Raw genomic sequence first — 21,077 nt, 5'->3', positions numbered from 1 at the left:
GTGTGTATTGACAGCGGGTGGCCAACAAACAAAAAAGAATGAATAATCAATTTGAAAATAGTTGGCGGCCATGTTGCGCTTCTCATTAGTTTCAACACGCGATCAGATTAGAATTTTTTATTTTTTTATTTTTTTTTTTAAGTTGAAAATTAACTTGTAGAAAATTCTTTCCTTCTGTATGTTAGTCATTTGAAAAAGAGGCGGGTTGGGAGATTGCTCTCCAAGTTGCCAACCCGACTCTTTTGTGCTATGCGTGTTATTTCCAAATTTCATCCGAGCCACTCTTTCAGCTTGGATGCGCTCTATCTAGACATCTTCTTGACTGAGGCAACTTGCATTTATTATTTTTTTTTCCTTCAGACTTTGATGAAGGAAAAAGTTGGGAGGACTGTGACATAAAAAAAAAGACCCCCCAGTCCTACTTGAAACTGATTGATTTTTCTTTCTTTCTCTGGAAGGGGGGGGGTTGTTGTGAAGGATCGCAAAGGCGAAGCAACCCAATCAGCGAAGAAGCTGCTGGATTGCGAAAAGAGATGTATCTCTTTTCCAAAAAAAAAATTTCACTAACTTTTTTTCTTGTTATTTTCTTTCTCCTGATTTTCTTTTAAGGATAATGATGAAAAAGCACAGACCGTGGCTTTACGTCATGTATCTGATTTCTATTGCTGAGTTAACGGTAAAAAGAAGGAAAAATTGGACGGAATCAAAGTCCTTCAAAAAGACGAGAGCTCTTTGATGGCATCGCGAAATCAAATGGCAATAGATTGAAGTAGGGTGGGTGGGGGGGGCTGGGATTTTCTTGGCTCCACGTCGAGATAGTTAGCGCATTCTCTGATAAATAGAGAAGTAACGCATCCAATGGATTGCCATTGCCTATTATAATGCCCTATCGATTTTCGAACGTCTACGGCATCCTTTTCTAGTGCAGTCGATGTGGCAGTATCACTACTACTCGTCAACAACATTGATTTTCTTTTCGTGTGTATCCTATTTAGCTAGAGGCAATCTGTTTCTTTCTTTTTTTTCTCCCCTGCTTTTTGCTCTTTTTCTCTCTTTCTTTATATCGGAAAAAGGAAAAAAAAAAGCCAACTCAATATGTGACGCACAAAATGCCGTACATATATTCCAATATTACGAAATCTATACGCTGTTGGGCCTCTCTATGCATACACGAGCTGCAACATACTTGTCTTGGAATATATATGTATTTATAGATGTAGAGAGGGGGTGGGTGGGGGGGAGCTCGTGTTAGTTGCGTTGCATGGCCGAAAACTGGCGGCCATAACGACCAATAGACTTGAATCGTTACCGTTGTGGTTTGCTTGATCAATCCCATTATATAGCCAAGCCCCTGCAGCCTATATTGTACAACGTACAGTGTCGGAGTTGCTTTTGGAATTATTTTTTTTTCTTCTTCTTCTTCTTCTTCTTCGTGATGGAGGGAGGGGGGGGCTGTGGTTCGTCAAGTTCGAGTCGGGGCTACTTTTTGTTTGCTTTCTTTTGGCTTGTACTTTGCTTACATTCCCACCATTGGCCAGGTTTGATTGATCACCTCATGTGGATGCGTTCCTTTAGCACTTTCTCAACGGCCGACTGCCATACAAAGAGAATTGGAATTGGTTTTTTTTTCATTTTCTTTCAAAGAAAAATATCCAGGAAATGCAAGGCTTTGGGTAGAAAATGAAAGCAGGGCACACAATTTTTTTGTGAATAATAAAAAAAAAATTATGAAAATGTGACGCTGGGCAGGAGAATGGCGAATTGAAATTCAAGACAAATTGAAGGGGGGCTCTGAGATCCCATTCGTCAACGTCGTTTGCTTGTCGGATGTGTCATGGACCTGAAATGGTTTCCCCTTTTCAAAGAAATAAAAATTTTTTTATTTTTAAAATTGAAATAAAAAGAATCGGGTCTCCCCTCCGTTTTTTAAAAAAGAAAATGCTCTTCATCTGTCAGCATGGAACGATTCGATGAACAACTACCGTTTCTGAACGGTAGTTTCGTTCGGTCGACGTGGACGCAACGTCAAGCGTCGGCCAAGAAAATGGAGGCGAATCGGCGATAACAATTGAACGGTTCTCTAAAAATTTACTACCGTCAGCGTCGTTCGTCTCATTATTGATTGCATTTGGACCGAACAGAAGACGACCGACCCACATTGTTTTCTTCGCTCCATCCAAACCATTTCAAAAAGTTTTGCCCGTTTTTTTTTTTTTTGGGACTTGGAAACTATCCGAATCGGATCTCGTTCGTGTTCCCCCCCCCTCTTTATTTATTATTTTAATATCGTAAAATCGACAAATGTGTTTGTTTTTTTTAGGAATCTGAAATTTGATTTTGAAACCTCGATGGCACACGAGGACATGGAAAAATCAGTAATAATTCTGTTGATTGCCTTCTCGCAGTAAAAGATAAAAGAGAGAAGCTTCCGAAGAGAAGAGGAGGGCGGGCCGGAAGCAGCAAACAAAATACTCGCGTTCGTTTACTTAGAGACTATAGAGTTTCGTGTTCCGTGCGTATAATCCTTACCCATAAGGTCTATCGATTAACAGCCAAGGTTGGGTTTTCACTCTAGTTCAACGGCTCAACGAGAAGCGTCTCGTTTTGAAAGAGACGACGCCGTTTGTTCCTATATTGGGTGTCGGAGATGTGACGCTGTCAATCCCTGACGCCACGCGCGTGCACGTCCTGAAAGCGGAGGGAAATGAATGCGAAAAGGAAGACAAACGGCCAGAGGAAATGAAAATTGTGGCCCCCCTCCCCCCCTTTGATTTTCCCTTGTTGGAATATTCGGTTGTAGACGACTGTGCGTATTGGTGGTTCAAACTGAATCGGCTGCATCACTTCTTGTTCGATTGGTGATTGCGTTCTTCACGATGTTTGGCCCTCCCCACGTTCCAACAGGCCGAGAAATGCGATGTTGTTGTACAGTGTTGTGCTCGCATTTCGTTGACTCCCCTCCGCGCTTTGATGATTCATTGAACACCATCCACCGCATTCGGCAGATTATTGCCCTCTCTCAGTGCAACCTCATTTGATATTTTTGGATCCTCTTTAGACTTGATCTCTCGATCGTCTTCCTTTTTTAGTTTTTTTATTGCCACTCTCGTGAAAGAGGCGATTTATTTTTACATAATGTATCGTGTATATTATTCGCTAATATAGACGTTCTTTTTTGTTGATTTTCACGTGAAATTGCAAGCGACTTGTACGCGCACGTACATACAAAAGTAATTGAAAACTTGTTTTTTTAATGAGCGTTTGCTGCGTAGAAAGAAAACTTTTGGCGCTCACCAGCATTGACTCATCTACGCAATAAGTTTTATTTATTTATTTATTTTTTTTTTTTTTTTTTTTTTTATGGTAAAGGAAAGAAGAGCAAGGAAGCAGAGTGCTTTAGGTTTCGCTTGTTCGGATCGTTTGCGATTGTATAGCATGCACAATTGCACATTGGAAAGGCTAATATTGCTGGCGACCCCTTTAGCTAGCAACTCATTAACGAGTCGGATGATGAGGTGTAGGCGAATCGATAATTCATGAAAGGGCACGAATGCCCCCCCGATGTAGTACCGTATACATCGGTTCATGTGCTGTCTCTCTCTCTTTTGAAATAGCAAAGAGAAATGGGGGGTGAAAAAAGAAAACTGACCGTGGCTTTTTCGAGGCAGCGTAGCAGGTGATGATGTTGCAATTCGAAAATATCCTCCTCGCGTAGCCAATGTTGATCATCGCCACCGCCGGCGCCGTTATCGCCGTCCAGACCCAGTCCGGACTCTTGAGCCAAGAGACGCGACTCGACGGCCCGTTTTTTCGACAAGAACGCGGCTCCTGAAGTGGCTTTGGCCAGCCGGATGCGGGCCAATCGCGCTTTCTGTTTGATTAAAATGGGAGAGAAAAAAAACAAAAAACAAAATTATTATTGGATTGGGGGGGGGGAATAAAAGAGAACATCGCATCCCTTAGGAAACATCGGAAAGCCTTTTAAAGCCTTTTTTTTGTGTGTGTGTGTGTTGCTAGCATTAACAACTCAATGGATCAAATGGGTGGATATTCGATTGGATCGTTGACTGATCAATGGACCCGCTGATGTGTCGCTTGAGAAATGGCGAGGGCAGGATGGCGCTTTGGGGCAAGACAGAGACGAATGATGCAGGTGTGGTGGTAGATCGAACCCCGATCAAATAAAACGAATTGAAGGAGAAAAATACAGGGAGAAAGCGAAACTTGCCTTTTGAGCCTTGCGTTTGTCAGCGCGTTGGTTTTGATGATAAATGCGACTAAAGTTGGACACGATGACGGGAACGGGCAGGGCGATAACGAGCACTCCGCTCAGTGAACAAACGCCGCCCACCACTTTGCCGGCTATCGTCTTGGGCACCATGTCGCCGTACCTGTAAAGTTCCATTCCAACCATCCGAGTTAATGAAACGAACAAATCAAATCTCGCCATTAGATAGCATCTAATAATGATGTATTTTTGGAAGACGCGTGATCCACCCACGCGTATTAGACACGTCACAGATAACGTTTGCCTCGAAGGCCATGCAAAATAGCGAAGAAAATGATGTCAAAACGCGTGACGGAATGAACGCGATAAGCAGACGCGTGGCACTTGCTTATGTTGGACCAGCGCCTGAATCATTCAAGTTTTGATTTTTCTTTATTTTTTTTTACTTCTAAGATGCCTTGTCGTGCGTCTTTGTTTTTGCGTTTGTTTTATTTTGTGTGTGCGTTCAGCCTGCACGCCACCGCCTCGAACGAATGCGAATCGCCTCTTCTTTCCGACTTGATTATGTTCTCCATTTTCGGGTTGTCATCTGCGAAGCTTCGATCTATTGGACTTTGGAAATATGGGGCCATTTGTACGATGGCAAGGCGAATGTTGCAGACATTTTTGCGCCGTTTTTATTTTTTGAAAGGAAATATTTTATTGAGGGACGACGTCGACAAGGACGTGATGGGGTCCTTTGTCAACGCCACGATCGAAGTTGAATGGATTTCTGCTGTCGCTCCTCTCGACTGAGTGAGAGAGAGAGAGAGAGTGAAACACTTGCGTCAGAGTTCAGACAATGTGTGTCTCCTCTGTGTAACTCTCTCACTCGATGCATTCACCTCCCACCCACCACGATCCATCCCATCACCTTGGTTCTTTCACCAGAGGGCACGCAAACTTGGCCAAATACCCGACACACACACACATAGACACTACAAGTTTGGGACTTTTGTTCTAAACAAAAATGATGAAAAAAGAATGCCGATCGATTGAGACATAATGAACCGTGGAACACGTTTGTCTATGGATTAACTCTTGTGTCTGTTTCACTTTTATCGTGAACGTGTTGGGCTTATCAATTTTTTGCGCGTTATTCTATTTTATCGATGCGCTTCTTTTTTCTTTTTCTTTTTCTTTACCTGCCGGGCAAAATTGGGCAAGTGAGATGAATAATACGTCCCCCCACCTCTAAAGGCTATCCAAGGGAGAAGCGGAATAGTGACAGGATTGTAGATAGAACGTGGGGGCAGGGGAGAGGTGATACACTGGACGTCAAAACTTTGGCATCGAAGCAGGAAACGATGAATAATGCGGGTCACGAAACCCAACCCTTCATTTGTCATTTGGTGTTTCTCTTTTTTAAAATTACGGTGGCGAGAAGAGTCGATTCAAATCGTGGGTTTGAATCAGAAGAGGATCGACGTCAACGCAGAGAGTGGGAGAGACAATTCGCCGTGTGTTTCTGATACTGTTGGCAAGAGTTGAGAGTATCGGGAGGCTGACAAGGTGGGAGAATGGGTATTGATTGAACGTCGTCATGGTAACCCTTCTCTTTTCTCTCCTCCTTTTTTTTTATTTATTTTTATTTTTTCAAACTGTGCAAGTCCCAGACTTCTCTCGGCGTGTGATGCCTCACCGTGTTATCGTTCACTGGCCTTGGCCTTTTCTCTCTCTTTCTCTCTCTTACTCTTAACCTTTTATGATTGTTCCGCTTCGCCTGGCTCGTCCGCCTTCCTCCAATCACGAACTCACACACGCAGGTTCCCATTGAAAGTGGTCCCGACGCTGCACTCTCCGACTGCCTTCCATTCGCCAATATCGAAAAACTTTGGCTGCTGGAATCATCGCAGCCCCCGAGTCCTCGGCCTCCCAAGTTCCAATCGCATCTCACGCCGGCCGACGTTTAATCATACTTCCCTTCCTCCCCGCTTTCCCCCCCTTCTTTCCCTTTTTTAATCTAAAGCTTTTAGGGTGTTTGTACCGAACTCTTTATGACCAGCAGCGACCACTTGACGTCAAGACGTCAGCGCTTCCGTCATACCAGATGGCCAAAGATTTTGGCGATCCTCTTGCTTTCCCATTAATAGCTTTACAGGAGTAGGGGGAAGAAGGGAGGGGGGCCAATTTGGATTGGGAATTTTTATTTATTATTATTTTATTTATTTATTTTTTTTTTTTTTAAAGAAAAATTCTTTTGCAGATGTAATAACCAATGCGAAGAGTAGAGTTGCTGCCCGGCCAGCTGGCACGGCCGATTCACTTTTTGATTTTGATTACATTTTTCCCTTTTTTTTCTTTTGTTGACCAAGAGAAAAAAAAGGGGGTGGGGGGTTAGTGATATGCGACGTGATTCATCGTCTACGGCCTGGTTATTTTTGTGGGATGAGATTTATTTTCGCCCTTTTTTTTCGTTTTCGTGTTTAGCCCTACCTTTAAAAGGCTGTTTGACAAATCGGTCAGAAATCATAACGCGTCCAGCAGTAGCATCGCTACTGCCACTTTGGCAAGATGGATCGAGTCATCGGCTGCTGCATTAAAGGGACGAAAATAGTTTTGTCGTGTAGAGAGGGAGATTTATGTTTGAGACGAGCACCGTTAGGTGAACAGGAAATAATCGGCCAATGTTGTAATGAACGCGAGAATTCAAATCGCTAAACTGTTGGCCCTTTGCCTCAACGAAACGCTTCTGTATGCACATCACCATAGGGTGTGCAGATTTTGATTTTCATCATTCAAGTTATTGATTGCGTCCTTTGATTCGTTTACACGCGTGCAATCGTGAGGCTGGAGCGGCGTCGCATCCGTTTTTTTTCTAATATTTTGCCTCGTTTCTGCCTCGATGTTGTGCTGGTTTCTGCCTCGCGTCTGTTGAATATTAGACGATGGATGGAATATAGATATCTCTATCAATGTCTGACGAACTGCTTTTGCTATTCGCGCTGCGCTTTTTCATAACGTCATCGATCGGTGGCACCGTCATCTCCTATTGTCATATCTCACATTCCTAAACCTTTTCCACATGGTGGTTTTTCCTTTTTCTTTTTTCCGCTTCCGTTTTACATCTATCCGTTCATCCATCCGCCCTAGAAAATTGTTGTGTCCTATCAACTGTTGTGTATTCAGTTTCTATCCGCTTTTCTTTTCCCCCCTCTTTCTTTTTTTTTTTTTTCCTTCTTCTTCTCGCCATTTATTGAACAGCTGACGTCTACCTCAGCATAGAAAAGAAACGAAATGAAAAGAACACGCAATTTGTTTGATTTTGGCTGCCCCATTTTGAATTGATCTCTTATCTATCGCAGCTCTTAAAATTGGAAAACGATGTCGATTTTGTTTTTTTTTTTTTCTTATTCTAACTCGGTGGAATCAGGGACCATCGGAACAAATTGAATAGATATAAAGGAGGTGATTGGGGATTCACGATGTTAAAATGAATAGCATTTGTTTTTTAAATGGGCGAGGGGGAAATGACGTACCCGAGTGTTGTCATGGTGACGATGGTGTACCAGAAAGCGGCCGGAATGGAGGTGAAATTGGTTCCGTCGACGTTCTTCTCTGCGTAGAACATGACGGTGGCGAAGATGATGATGGCCATGGCCAGCGAGAAGACGAGGAAGCCCAGCTCGGAGGCGCAGCTCTTGAGCGTGTAGCCCAGGATGCGTAGGCCTTGCGAATGCCGCGAAAATTTGAAAATGCGGAAGACGCGGAAGACTCGCAGCGTCACAAACGCTCCTGCAATTTCGTACCAGACATTGATCAATGTTAGTTTTAGTGTTGAAACAAAATTGCATATCATTTTCTTTTTTTCTTTTTCTTTTTTGGAACAAAATTGTCTAGCGGGATAATTGAGACGCTCCCGCAATTTGATCATTGGACCATCACACGCACAACTATGACTCATTTGCAGTCATTGCGTTCTACACGGTCCCTCCTTCCTTTGCTGCTTGAAGGGGGCCAAAGAAAAATGATGACGAATCGATTGGACAAGTCATTTGAGGACCATGTCACGGACCTTTTGTCTTGCGCCCCCCTCTTATTTTTATTTTATTTTTTTTTTTCTTGTGTGTGTTTAAGTTGATATGCACAAGAACCTATTGCCATGTCGGACTGTGTCAGGGGCTATCATCAAATCGTCTGGCCATCGAATAGTCACATCATCGTTCGTTCTGCATGACTTGACACGCCCCCAGTAGACACAGCGAAATTTCAAATTGACGGATCGACTTAAGACTGTGCTGCTTGTATGGAAACGTGTGCGTCGCACTACGTTCGATCATTAAAATGTGAACTCGATACGTAACACTCGTCACAACGGCTTTGTTCTTTGTCCGTTTATGCGTCGTGTTTCTAATTGATTTTTGAGGCTTTTTTTTGTTTTGTTTTTTAATGGTTCTTTGAGACCAAATAAGAGCTGTGTTTTTCTTTAGCCATCAGCTGAAGAGAAACGGATGTAACCGGATATTTTCTTGTCTTTTCTCTCTCTCTTTTTCCCCCGCTGTCCGTGTCTGTGTTTATGTTATTTTTGATACGATACAGATGAGCAGCCGGTCGCTACGCTACCAAATTCTCACGGTCTCTCTGACCACAGAGCGCAAGCCTAAACAAAAATTGCGTTTTTTGTTTTGTTTTTTGTGTGTTTTATTATCATTTTCATCTTTTAACTTTTGTTTGCTCTATACAAATGAGGCGATGCTACTGGCAGCAAAGTTTTTGGCGCACCCTCGATTATTACGATATGAATGACGCCAGAAGGTTTGCGTGCTTTCCTCGTTTTCATCTGGTCTGCTATTCCGCTGTTCGCTGTGTGTGTGTGTCAAACTCGAATGCGAAATGGCGTACAGCGAACGGTTGGTCAGCAGCAGCAGCTTGCCTTGTACTACACACAAGTACGTTTGGGTAGTGGGAGTACTACTACGACTAGTACTGGTAGTAGCGCTGGTATTACTATTACATGTACATCCTATACACAACACCCCGAAATGTGAAAGTTTCCTTTTTCGCTTCACTTTCTTGTCTGTCTGCCAAAGTGCAACACGACGAGAGACAAAAGAAACGACGCCAAATGAGGACGAGCAGAGCACACGAGTGCAGTTGTTTGTGTTTTTTCTTGATTTTGAGGGAGTAAATAAGAAAAAAGGAGAAACATAACGTGACGGCGTGTGTGAATCTCTCTTTTCTATGTGTGTGTGTGTGTGTGGATTTTTCTCGTATTGTCGTTGGAATTGAATGCTGCCTAGTCGTCCGCTCGTCTTGTTCTTGTCCCTTTTTTTGATTTCCGCCTCTTTGTTATTCAACTGTCGAACCACCAAATTTCTCAGGTCTTTCTTTTCTTTCTTTTTTCCGAACTACAAAAAAAAAAAAAAACTCAGCAAAATAACGGAGGTCTAGTCAGCGACGAATGGCCCGAATTGCGAATCGAAGACTCTTTTTGAGACACTTCCTAAACAACACTATATAAGAAAAAGAAAAAGATGGCGCACTTGTGTGTGTGTGTACATACATACGGAACACGTACGGCATTCGTGCGTGTGTAGCAAATTCAAGCAGTTGTGTAATCTATTGTGATGTGTCTCAGCGGCGGCGGCGGCGGCGGCGGGTCGTAAATAGTTGACGCGCGCCAGCAGCATTTTGCCATTAAATAATAGCAACACAAACAACAGGGGAGACAAAAATAATAATTTTGGGTGGCGGGTTGTTGCTGCGACGCTCGGCGACGCCCAGAGATTTACCGACTTGAAGCACCGGGAAAATCCCTTTGCGTCGGCCGTCACCCTTTTGGTTTGTCTATTCCACGTGGCCTTTAATATACTATCCGTTTTTCTCTCCCTCCCTTTGTAGCATCGTCCGATTCACTTATTCTTGTATCTCTTGTTTTCAACTCCAATCGCGAACGAAGCCTTTTTTCTTCTTCTTCTTCGTGTTGAGCGGCCAACTGAAACTATGGGCGAGTTTCGGGACGAAAGAAGTTGAGCTTCGCCTACAGTCTTTTTGCCTATAAATCAGCAGCTGAAAAGCAGGCCAAGCGCAATGATCCTCTTCCCTGTTTGGAGTTCCAAATGGAGACACCAATCCCGCGTACCAACGGCGCGTTTTTTTTTGTTTGACTAGCGTACAATTTATAAGCACCGTGGCATGTTTCCCAATTGAATTTACTTGATGCCAATTTAGCACATCTATCGCAATTTTTGTTTCCCCCCAACACACGCCCCTTTTTGATATAGAAGAATCAATCATGACGCCATTCATAAAAGGCTATATTATTGATTCCTGAATGGCTCTTTGACGCTTTTCTAATGAATGTGTTTCATGTGCCGTCGACCCTTGTCCTCCTCGTGAGCGTCAAGAGATCTCCCCCTCGGCTATAGTCTAAACTGCCGTTTTCCGACGGAGACGATCAGAAGGCACTGAGATCGTATGTTACATCCAAAATAATTGGCCCACCAGGGGAAAGGGGGGGATATTCAGGTCTTGTTTTTCGATTGATCAGCTCTTATTCGACGTGCACTGCCGACAGAGATTGGTTTACTGTTTGAATCTGCTATAGACGACGACGACATGAAACGCTGCACGTTTGATATTAGATTTTGCGGTGTGCTAGCGTTTCAGCTCGTCTGCTTTGACGGGGCCCATAGACGAGACGCGAGAGTCTAAATTGTACAGTCGCGATACGAGACGACGTGGACGGGGCGATATCGACTTTCAACGAACGCAAGACGAGATAACACACGCGAAAGAAAGAGCTTTCGGCGTTGCGTAAAATTCGCAGAAATAGACGGTGGGGGCGGATAGAAAATCAGGGAGTAGTCGGACGAGAGCAGAGGATAAAGAGAGGTAACAAGCAAGGGCGTGCCTAATCCCTTGGAAAAATGATCCGATGGATGCAGTTGAGATTGAGGCGTGCAGGTTGTAGGTGCGCAGCGCGAGATTGGATGGAATGATAGTGCGGGATTAATGGGATTGACGATGCAAATAGTAACCGCGGCTGTACGAAAACAACGTTGCCTCTTGCTGCTGAATTCTATGTCGGCAGAACATGCAGGGACAGGAAGAAGAAGTATATATATCTATATCTATAAGAGTATTGGTCAAATAGTTTGGTTTATGGGTGGTGCAATAATAGAAAAGACGACAGAGTAGCTTCTTTTCTATTTGTCGTGCACACGACACTTTAAGCTTTGCCCACCAGCGGACGCAAAGGAAGACCTCCCTCCCCCCAGGGCTATCGTGAAAGATGGAATTTTTTGCACGAAAAAGAACAGGGGGGTTAAAATAGCAATCGATGACGTGTGTCTACGAAGACATCCAGCAATAAAAAGGGCCGTTGATTCTTTTTTAGGGGGAAAAAAATGGATCTCGATGGATTTTGTTGCTGAATAATCGAGCAACAAGAAGCAATTTTCCATAATGGTCGTTCATCGAATATCTCTACTCTACGTCGTATTTTTATGGTATTGATGGGCGACGTTATTGTTTTGATGATTCCCAAAAGATGTGAGTCAGTTGGCAATGGCCTATCGGTTGCTACAGCCGTAATGACGAGAAACGAGAGGAGAGGCATGACGGATAATGGGAAGGCATCAATGTCAAATAAAAAGAAGCTCCTTTGATGATCTGCCTTTGATGCCTTTTGACTATTCCCTTTTTATTTTTTTTACGTTTGCTTATCGCAACAATCGATTGGCACTCAAATTGAAGTCTCCCTCAACATTTAAAGGTTCATTTTGTTTTTGTTTAATTTTTAGCGACTTGAATTAATTTTATGAAAGTTTTACCTGAGACGTCGTCGTTTTCAGTGGAGATGCCCAGACCAATGTAATAGGGCAAGATGGCCACCACGTCGATGATGGACATGACCGATCGCATAAACTTGCATCGGTCCGGAGCGGCGAATAATCTGTTTTTTTTTTTTTACAATATTTTTAAGAAAAAAAAAAGGGAAACATGTTAATCCTTTGATTATATAGACAGCAAGGGGGAGGAGCACAAAATGTGTAATGTGATTAAAGAAAACGATTTTATTTGTTTTTTTGTGTCCCTGTACGCAACTGTGTATCCTACCGCCCATTATTGCATAGTTAGTTGGTTAGTTAGTTAATGCTAAAGGAGATCATTTGTGGATGACGCCGGGACAGGGTAGGGAGTAGTGGTGGTGGAGGATGGGTCGTGCGAACAAGAGCCGCTGTCTCGTGTAACACAGACGATAACAACGATAGACGAGGGGAGATGGTTAAGGGGATTAGATATGCTTACACACTCTCTTGTTCCAACTATGAACAACTATGCTTTACTATGGACGGGCCAGCATTGTATGTATAGTGGCATCGTCGTAATGGCAACATCTTGTCCTGCAACCCAACTTGAAATGCAAACTTTGGTCTTTACGTCATCAAATGGACTTAATTCTTTTCGTTCGATTGTTTAAGAATAAAGGGAAGAGACATGTAATCATCTTTGTTGATTGTGGATTATATCGATCGTCCGAATATTATTCGGTAATAAATCGAGTATAAAAGCCTGCAACAACAGCGGGCTATAACCAAGTTTTGCTGCAGCTCCCGTTGTCATGGCAACTGATCTTTTATACACGATCAAATTGCTGGCCGTCCTCGCAGGTGACGTTGCTTCGATCGCACGTTCACGTTCAACAATTCATTCCATTTCGCCCGGCCCCGTTTATATGCGAGTCATCGAAATGGCCAGTATTCAGTGCCGTACGAAAGGCGCTCGATATAACAAAAACAAAAACAAAAACAAAAAAAATGCAATGTAAATAATTCGAGTGAAGGATGACCTTTCAAGTTGGATAAACGAGACACTGGTCTATAAGGTCCCGTCTGCAGAGGCCCATTGTTATTGGATTGCCAATTAGCCCTACCTTACGGATAATTTGCCAAACTGGTCTGCAGGGATCAATCATGTGCTGCCCCAATAGGTTAAAACGTCGAAAGAAATAGCTTGCGCTAATTATTCCATTAAGTTCTTGACGCAAACCGATGACCGATGGTTTGTTTGTTTTCATTTCCATTTTTTTTTGTTTTCGTCTTAATACCATTGCCACTTAATCATGACTTCCTGTCGTTGTCCATCCAATGGTCTGACTAAGAAAAAGAGGCCTTTAATCACGCCACTTAACTGCTGTTGTCTGCAGTTTTGTTTGGTTTGAAGGACATATTGCGAAGCAGCTTTTCTTATTTCAATGGTGTGGCCCATTGAAATTCGATTAGTTAGCGCAGGCCATTCAGCAATGATTACGTATTGATTATTGTGCCATTTGTTAGTAGAAGAAGCGCGTAGCAGGAACGATGGCATTGTTAATATTTAATGAAAGAGAAGAAAGAAATGGAAGCTCACAAACAATAAATTACGTCCTCTTCAAAAGAATAGAAAGTTTTTGAATAAAGGGAACTGTCTTTTTGAAAAAGAAAAAACAAATAATAACAGCGTCGGAGATCGAAGGATTGCGGGGAAACAATAAATTGGCAGCCAAAATCAAAATGACATTTTACTCGTACGTTGAAATAGCGTTAAGATGTAGCAAAAACTGGCACAGTATTTGCTCTTCCCTTTTTTTTTTTAATCTACCGGATAAAAAAAAAAATGTGAAAAAGAAGAGAAAGAAAAGAACAAAAGTTGGCAACCAGAATCATGGCTTTTCCCCCTCGTTTGTGCTTGTTGGCCATTCGATATATGGACCCTATAAAATGACATCATAACACCGGGTGAATAGAAAAAAAAAATGTGGAACGCGTGTTTTTAGCGTCCTTCTTTTTTTGGGGGGGGGGATACAGCTAAATGTACTCAACTTTTTCACAGAGCCTTTGTATTGATATGTTTACTTGTATGATAGGCTTGTTCGGGAAATGACCCAACAAAGAAACACAATCATTTTGTTGGTTGTTTCACCTTGGTCATTTCTTGGAAAGTGGGATCTTTCAAAAAAAAAAACAATGTCTACTCGTGTGTTTTAACTCTTTGCCCCTTTAATTCAACAAATATTTCATCCAACTAATGGAATTTCGTTTTTCCCCGCCTGTTTTACGATGTGGGCCAACGCGTTGATCAGAGAGCTAAAGGGACGGCGGAGTCGGACCTTCTGGTTGTAATGGACATGTGCGTGTGCGCCCCATGTGTACCAAGTTACGGTATTAAAAAACTATAGCTAACATCATCAAATGTAAACAGCGTACACATATAGATATGGGGCTATTCGTATTACGTCTCGTTATGAAACTGCCAACTATCACGCCACTTAGGTCCTACCCACAATTCAGCTACGTCTATACCACCACCTACGCACCCAAGGAAAACAGAGAGCCACTACTATTCTTACACGCACTATATACGCTAACAGTTTTGTATACAAACAAAAGGCAGAGGGTTCCTCATGGTTCCCTTTTTTTTTTATATACATTATTTCTCTTTGTTTCGATCTCCTTCGTTTTTTTTCGTTATCCCCTCCGCCAACCCTTCTTTCGAATTGTTGAACATGTTTCTTTTCTTTCTCTCTTTCTTCTTGTGTTTTGCTCTTTTGTTTGTTGTGGTGGTTGAGCATTTTGGCGTCTCTGCAGCAACGAAAGAATAGCAACACTAATAAGCTATTCTGTTACCAATATGCCAGCCTTTTTCTTGTGTGCATATTTCAAAAGAGAACACGCACACACAAAAAATGAGACAGCCACGGGCAGTTTTGTAAACCATCCGAATCGATGGCTGAAATGGAAAGGGCGAAAAAGAAAAGTTTTTTTTTTTTTCGTTTGTTTTTTTATTTTGACAGGGATGTATTTCATGAAAACTTTGGAAATTATTCTGACTGGACAACTGGGACAGGCAACGAAGAATTATATAGGAGAAAAGAGATAGAAAGGTATATAATTGCTCTCGTCCTTTGTTTGGGGAGGGGATCGATTTACACGTCGTTGACCACGCAACTAATCAATAAATAAATAGTAGTACCAGACGGCGAATATATAAATATAACACTGGCTTTTTATTTTTTTTATTTTTATTATTTTACTGTCGGGGCTAGTTTACAAGGATTAGGATAATCAAAAATTGTCGCTGCGCGTGTATACCCTGTGTATAAATACACACACACACACACACACGATAGAATGTGCGCTACGTCTTGGCCGTCCCCGTGACTCGAGCAATCGGCCGGTTGAGGGAGAAACACGAAATGCTTCGTGTCCCGTTCTTTTCTCTCTCTCTCTACCCGTCCCCCTCTCGTTGTTGACGAGTTACTATTTATACACACCGTCGTTGGTGGGAAATAAATCAAACTGTGGATAATAGCGTTGATTTATTCCTTATTTTGGAAATAATGGTTCGTTCGCGATTGTAGTTTTTTCTTTGGAAAGAAAAAATTCTAATCTATTAGCGATGCAAAGCGTTTTGACGAAGACTGCGTCCGTCATTCATAAAATTTGCATAACGAATCGGCCTCATTTGTGACACTTGATTAGTTCGCCGTTTTAATTCATTTTGATTGGAATTCTATCGCGTCATCGTTGATGCAATCGGCTTTTGGTCCGGTACACACACTTTGCCTTCGGCCCGCACAAGTGTGTGGGATGGAATGCTCGATTAAGTTTTGAACTGCGACACAAAAACTAGACTTTGTGTTGGCATGCGTGTGTGTGTGTGTGTGTGTGTGCATGCTGGCATTAGGATATACCGACCAGCCTTGCCCTCAATGACGCAACGGTGCTCGCCATCACTCCAATCACTGCCAACACACATCGTCGAACACACACACACACACACACACACACACACATATATATACAGATAGAAAGAGAACAGTGGGCGCCATTTATCAAGCCCAGTTGGCTTCTTTGCCATCTATAAATACATAGGAATTTGGACAAGTCGTTGGTTGGCCCGTTATTTGGGCAAGGTCGGCCATTCTGATTCATCTTGTGTGTATGTGTTGTGCGTGCGTTACTCATTGGCTCGGCTGTCCTGCCATGTCGAATGGCAACAGCAACAGCCAACAACTCTTCTTCTTCTTCTTCTTGTTTCATTCAGTGCCTACACACGTCATCCCAACGCCAAAAGGTACACGGCCTGTTAACGGCTTGTCTGTTTGTTTCAAGCCCAACCGCCGCCCGTCTTCCATCGTCCGTCCTAGTCAATAAAGACACGCAGCCAGTCATTCAGGGCCAGTTGATTGCCGAGTAACCAAACATCAAAATGGTTAGCCCAGCTTTCAAGTGGACACCGAATGAACTTAAACGGCTCCCAAAATAAAAGATCAAATCGGGGCAATCAATTGAATCCCTTTATGATCTGTTTGCTCTTATTTTATTTTTTAAGTTAAACAATTTAAGCCCTTAATGGTGATAGTATAGCTCTTGTAGACGGTCGGTTACGTGTCAGTTCGTTCAGTCAATTCCGACAGAGCGACGGAAATTGTGATTCGATTGCAGATGCGCAACGTTTAATTTGAATCCTTTGATCAATTGTTGAATGACGTTTCCTTTTTATTCTTATTTTCAACAGGGATTGCGAAGAGAAGGACCATCTCTTCAACGGTGGGAGGAGGAACGTTGAGGTGTAGGACGACATGATTTTGAAGGAGCGCCAAGTTGCAAAGTCAGAGGGAGGGGCCGTCGTTTGGAAAAGATAAACGCGATACACTAACTGGACTCGGATGGCGGAGACGGTGACAGGTTGGTTGAGAAATAAATGACTATCGTCCGCGTGTGTCATCATCGTCTCTCGGCAGCAGGTCAGTGACAGGGTCGTATCATCACGTGCGTCCATTCTTTTTCATTCCTTCTTATTTCTTTCTCCTTTTCTTTAAATTGCGAAGGGCAGTTTTTGCTCTTTTCTCTTTCCCTCCCTCTTTTAAGTAAACCTCTACTGTGTCGTTGACATTTATTGTCTGTTGGCCAGTGCACAGGGATAAAGGGGAACCATCAAAATGAGAGAGGACATGTATAAGACGATGGCTCCCGCGGGAAAGCAAGCTTTTCCAGCTCTCTTTGTCAAACAAGAGAGAGAGAGAAGGAAGAAGGGTGGGGGGGGATACGGCCAGTCTTTTCCTCCCCTGTCCGAATGTTTTTCTCCATTTCAGCTTTTCCGTGATGATGATGATGGTCGCCAGCATTTTATATTTGGCTCTCCCTTTTTTTTTTGTCTTCAATTTCCCGTGCTAAAGGAGGACGTTTCCCCCCCGCTCTTATGGTCGGATTCTTGCCCCTTTTGCCGCGTTCATTTGATCGGCTCAGACAAAAACGAGGTTTTCTACTTCATCGGACTTATTAACTTTCCCCTTTTTTGTTTGCCAATCGAAACGACTTACTAGTCAATTTTTGGTCTTGTCTTCCGCATTTCACATAAAGGTTGAACATTGTGTTGTTTGCGTCCCCTGTTTTTCTTTTTCCTTTTTATAAAATCTGGGCCGCTTTATTGCCGCACACACTTTCTTATTGATTTATAAACCATCTGGCAACGACTAGTAAGCGTCGCCATTATTAAAAGCATTTGAATAGAGAAAATTGCACGGCCCAAAATGGATGATGATGTAACCGTCTCTAACGACCCCCCGTACGCTAGGCTGCCCTGTATACATCAGGACACAAAAAAAATATAAATGTATGTGTACGAGTTGCAGGGCTATACGCCACACACACACACACACACAAAAACGGTCGGGAGTTAGAGGCCTTATATATCTGTCTCAATAACAAGTCGACATCCGATCTAATGGCTGCACGAGCGAACGTAATGCAGCCGAGCGGGCACGGCTTTTTTTCTTTCTTTCTTTCTTTCTTTTTTACGAGCCATTGCGACAAGTGCGCTTCTCCTTCAAAGCGATACGATCCGCTAACTGAGAGCGCTCACTGCTCTCCATCCTCATCGCAACACGCAGCGTTAGCCGGAATGATGGAGCCATAAACAAGCATGCCCTGAGGGCAGATCTAGGTAATAATCGATTTGTGTTGACCAGTTTCTTATTTGATGGCTAACCTCAAAGTAAAACACACACAAAAAAAGGGGATCCTTCCATGAAATGGCCCCCTTTTAATTTGTTTTTGTTTTGAATATCACCGATTGATAGCCGTTTGAATGCGTATTTTTAATTGAAAAAGGGGGTGAGGGTGAATGAATGAAATGAATTGTTGAAAGGGGATTATTACCTGAGCAAGTATTCAGCAGTGAAGATCATGACGCATGCCGTGTCTAGGCAGAAGAAGATGATTTTGTATCTCTCTCCGCATGGAATGGATTCGCTGTTCTTGGACAAGAGTCGGCCGTCTGCGGCCAGGGGCATGGCGATGCCCAGGGTGCACGGCACCGTTTCCACCACGTTGGCCATGACGCTGACGGCGATGAAGAAGCCGGTGACGTAATAGAAGACGAGGGCGGCCGTCGACGTGTGCGGATTCTCGAAGGCGCGCCACATTTTCTCTCGCGTGTTGCGCATATCCTGGGCCGCTTGCGAGTTCTGTTCGTTGTTCTCGCTCAGTTTGTCGTCCATGATGCGCTCGGCGTTCTCCCGCTTGCGGTCGCGGTAGTCCTCGTAACAGCAATCGCCGATGACGTCCGGCACGATGCCGAAGAAGGCCAGCTCCTCGTCGTAGCTGGTCAGGCATTCGTGTTTGGGGTAGTGCAATTTGCCCGTCCGGTAGTAATTGAGGATGTGCCGGAAGATGTCCGGATCGCGGTCGAAGAAATACTCTTTCGTCTCTTCGTCGTAAAAGAATTCGCGCTCGTTGGAGCCCAGCAGCGTGTCGGGGTATTTTTCCAGCGTGTTCCGCCACGTCTCGAACCGCCGTCCTTTTTTTTTTCATTTGAAAAATAACAAATAGGAAAAAAAAAAACACACGCGATTAATAGCCGATCGTGCCACTCTATTAGTTTTCCATCATCTCTCGTAATCAATGGGAGAGTATAGGAATCCAATGAAAAGCGACTATACGTTTAGCGTCACGCGGACGGGACGTCAATGGCGATGCAACGGGCACGGAGACGGATTGCAAGTCCCAACTTTTTGTTTTCTTTTCATTTACGTATACATTTTTTCTTTTGCTGCATTTGATTTGAATGCCCAAAATCAAAAGCAGCCTGTAGCATGTTGTGTCTTTCTGCATAAACAAGGAGACGATGATGTTCCACATGCGAGCCAATAACGGTTGTCACAGTCATCGTTCTACGCCAGTAGTTAACGTGTGACCTTGTTGTGTGGCCATCGTCAATCAGCATCTTGGAACGAGGGATTGCTGAATGTTGCGTTTCTTATTTTGTTTGTTTCTCTTATACTTAAACTCCCTGGTTGTGGCATCTCTTTTTCAACCACCTTCTATTCTATTTGTTTGTTTGTTTGTTTTTTTTTTTATGGAAAGGGGGGTGGGAGATCCTGGATCGAATCCATCCAGCCGTCGTGATATCGTCATCGTGTTGTACCCAATACCGATAAGGGACAGTAGAGCCAAATGATGGGAATGAAGAGTCTTTTGGGAAAAAGAGAGAGGGGGGGGGGACTTGATGATGACAGATCGACTCGATTAACAGCGCGAGAAAGAACAAGAAAGGCTGGATGGAAAAAGAAAAGACGTCATTTCGATACAAAACAGTGGTGAATGCAGAGCGAACCAATCCCGGAAATAAGAGTTCTAACCCATCCGGAAATGAGGTAATAAGGGGGAGAACTTTCTCTTTTTTGTTTGATTATTATTTTTTATTTTGAAAATGACGATAGAAAAGTATCGTTTCGACTTTTTTTCTTTCTAACGGTTGGATGCTGTTGGCAACGAGGCCAATAGCAAGTCAAACCGATCATCTTCGTGTAGGCAACGTGGGCGTGGTTGGTGGCGAAGACGTGGGTTCACGCAGCACGAATATCTCTGTGCTTGTTCTCTTGAGAACGCTGGACACATCAAACGTTAAATTGCCCGTCGTTGAATGTCAGCGACGCTCCATTTCATTCAGAATTCGTTTCACGGTCAGTTCGCCCCCCCCCCTTTTTTTGAAACCCACAAAAATATTTTGAAGACGTTTATACGAAGTCGCGCTGCGCTTGTCGGCCAGATCAAACGGATAATGTGGAATTGCAAATGACAGCGACGTGGGTGTGCAATTTTAAATTGAACAGCACAAACTTGGCTTCCCTTCAACTTGGTTTCTTTCGGGGGTTAGATAGTAAACAGATAATTTTGTTTGAAATGGCTGTTAGTCTACGATAATGCTTGTTAACAAGCTCTCGTTTGATTTGAAGGCGACTATGATTATGCTAATAACATTAAGTGCTTGTCATTGCGAACAAAAAGCCAAGTAAACAGCTCGAATGTGGTCCTTTTGTCCGTCGCTTGAATGTTCTTTCAAATTTTCTGTTTTACATTCACTTCCCTTGATCTTTTTTTTTTTTTCTTTTTTTTATTATTATTATTATTATTTCAATGGTGAACAGCGTCGCGCACACATCGTCTTTTGTATTTATACAGTCGATAAATAGAGAAGAGAGATAAAGCTAGTCGAGTTAGTGGGGTATATCAGCAGCGACGACCCCCTTCCACACACACACACACACACACACACACACAAAAGAAGAAGAAGTGGGGTAAGAAAAAGAAAGATCAAGAAAATGAAAAAGGATGTGTTGGATGTGTCTCGGTTGTTGCGTGCTGTGGATGGAAGCGCTTCTCTCCGCCCAATCCCTTCCGGAACACACACACACACAAAAAGATGAAAGATGAGCGATATCTTTAGAGTTCTCAGTCTACTCTCTCGGCTTGCATAGACACTATACGTGCACCGTTTGTTACAGACTATATCCACAATGGACTGACAATGGCATAGCGTA

General features: G+C 43.1%; 1 protein-coding gene and 1 long non-coding RNA gene across 4 annotated transcripts in view; one reads left to right on the top strand and one right to left on the bottom strand.

Moving 5' to 3' along the window:
• LOC116929818 overlaps positions 1-17,342 on the top strand; it is a 42,094-nt gene extending 24,752 nt beyond the window's left edge. Inside the window, exon 4 of the long non-coding RNA XR_004398075.2 lies at positions 16,772-17,342. This is a non-coding gene — a long non-coding RNA (uncharacterized LOC116929818). The remainder of the gene's footprint in view (positions 1-16,771) is intronic.
• The window catches only part of LOC116929812 (potassium voltage-gated channel protein Shal), a 36,874-nt gene that overhangs the window by 3,116 nt on the left and 12,681 nt on the right, over positions 1-21,077 (bottom strand). For 2 of the 3 annotated variants that reach the window (XM_045178268.1, XM_045178267.1), the window contains exons 4-8: positions 18,415-19,054; positions 12,043-12,164; positions 7,747-8,002; positions 4,229-4,391; positions 3,650-3,871 (exon numbers count right to left, since the gene is read on the bottom strand). In XM_045178268.1, the coding sequence (XP_045034203.1) occupies positions 3,650-3,871; positions 4,229-4,391; positions 7,747-8,002; positions 12,043-12,164; positions 18,415-19,054 (1,403 nt within the window). Of the gene's footprint in view, positions 1-10; positions 1,856-3,649; positions 3,872-4,228; positions 4,392-7,746; positions 8,003-12,042; positions 12,165-18,414; positions 19,055-21,077 lie in introns of those variants that run through there. The other variant, XM_045178269.1, reaches the window with a different exon arrangement.

Source organism: Daphnia magna, linkage group LG8 (genome assembly GCF_020631705.1).
Source record: "Daphnia magna isolate NIES linkage group LG8, ASM2063170v1.1, whole genome shotgun sequence".
Taxonomy (NCBI): Eukaryota; Metazoa; Arthropoda; class Branchiopoda; order Diplostraca; family Daphniidae; genus Daphnia; species Daphnia magna.
This window is presented reverse-complemented; position numbering and strand designations above follow the sequence as displayed.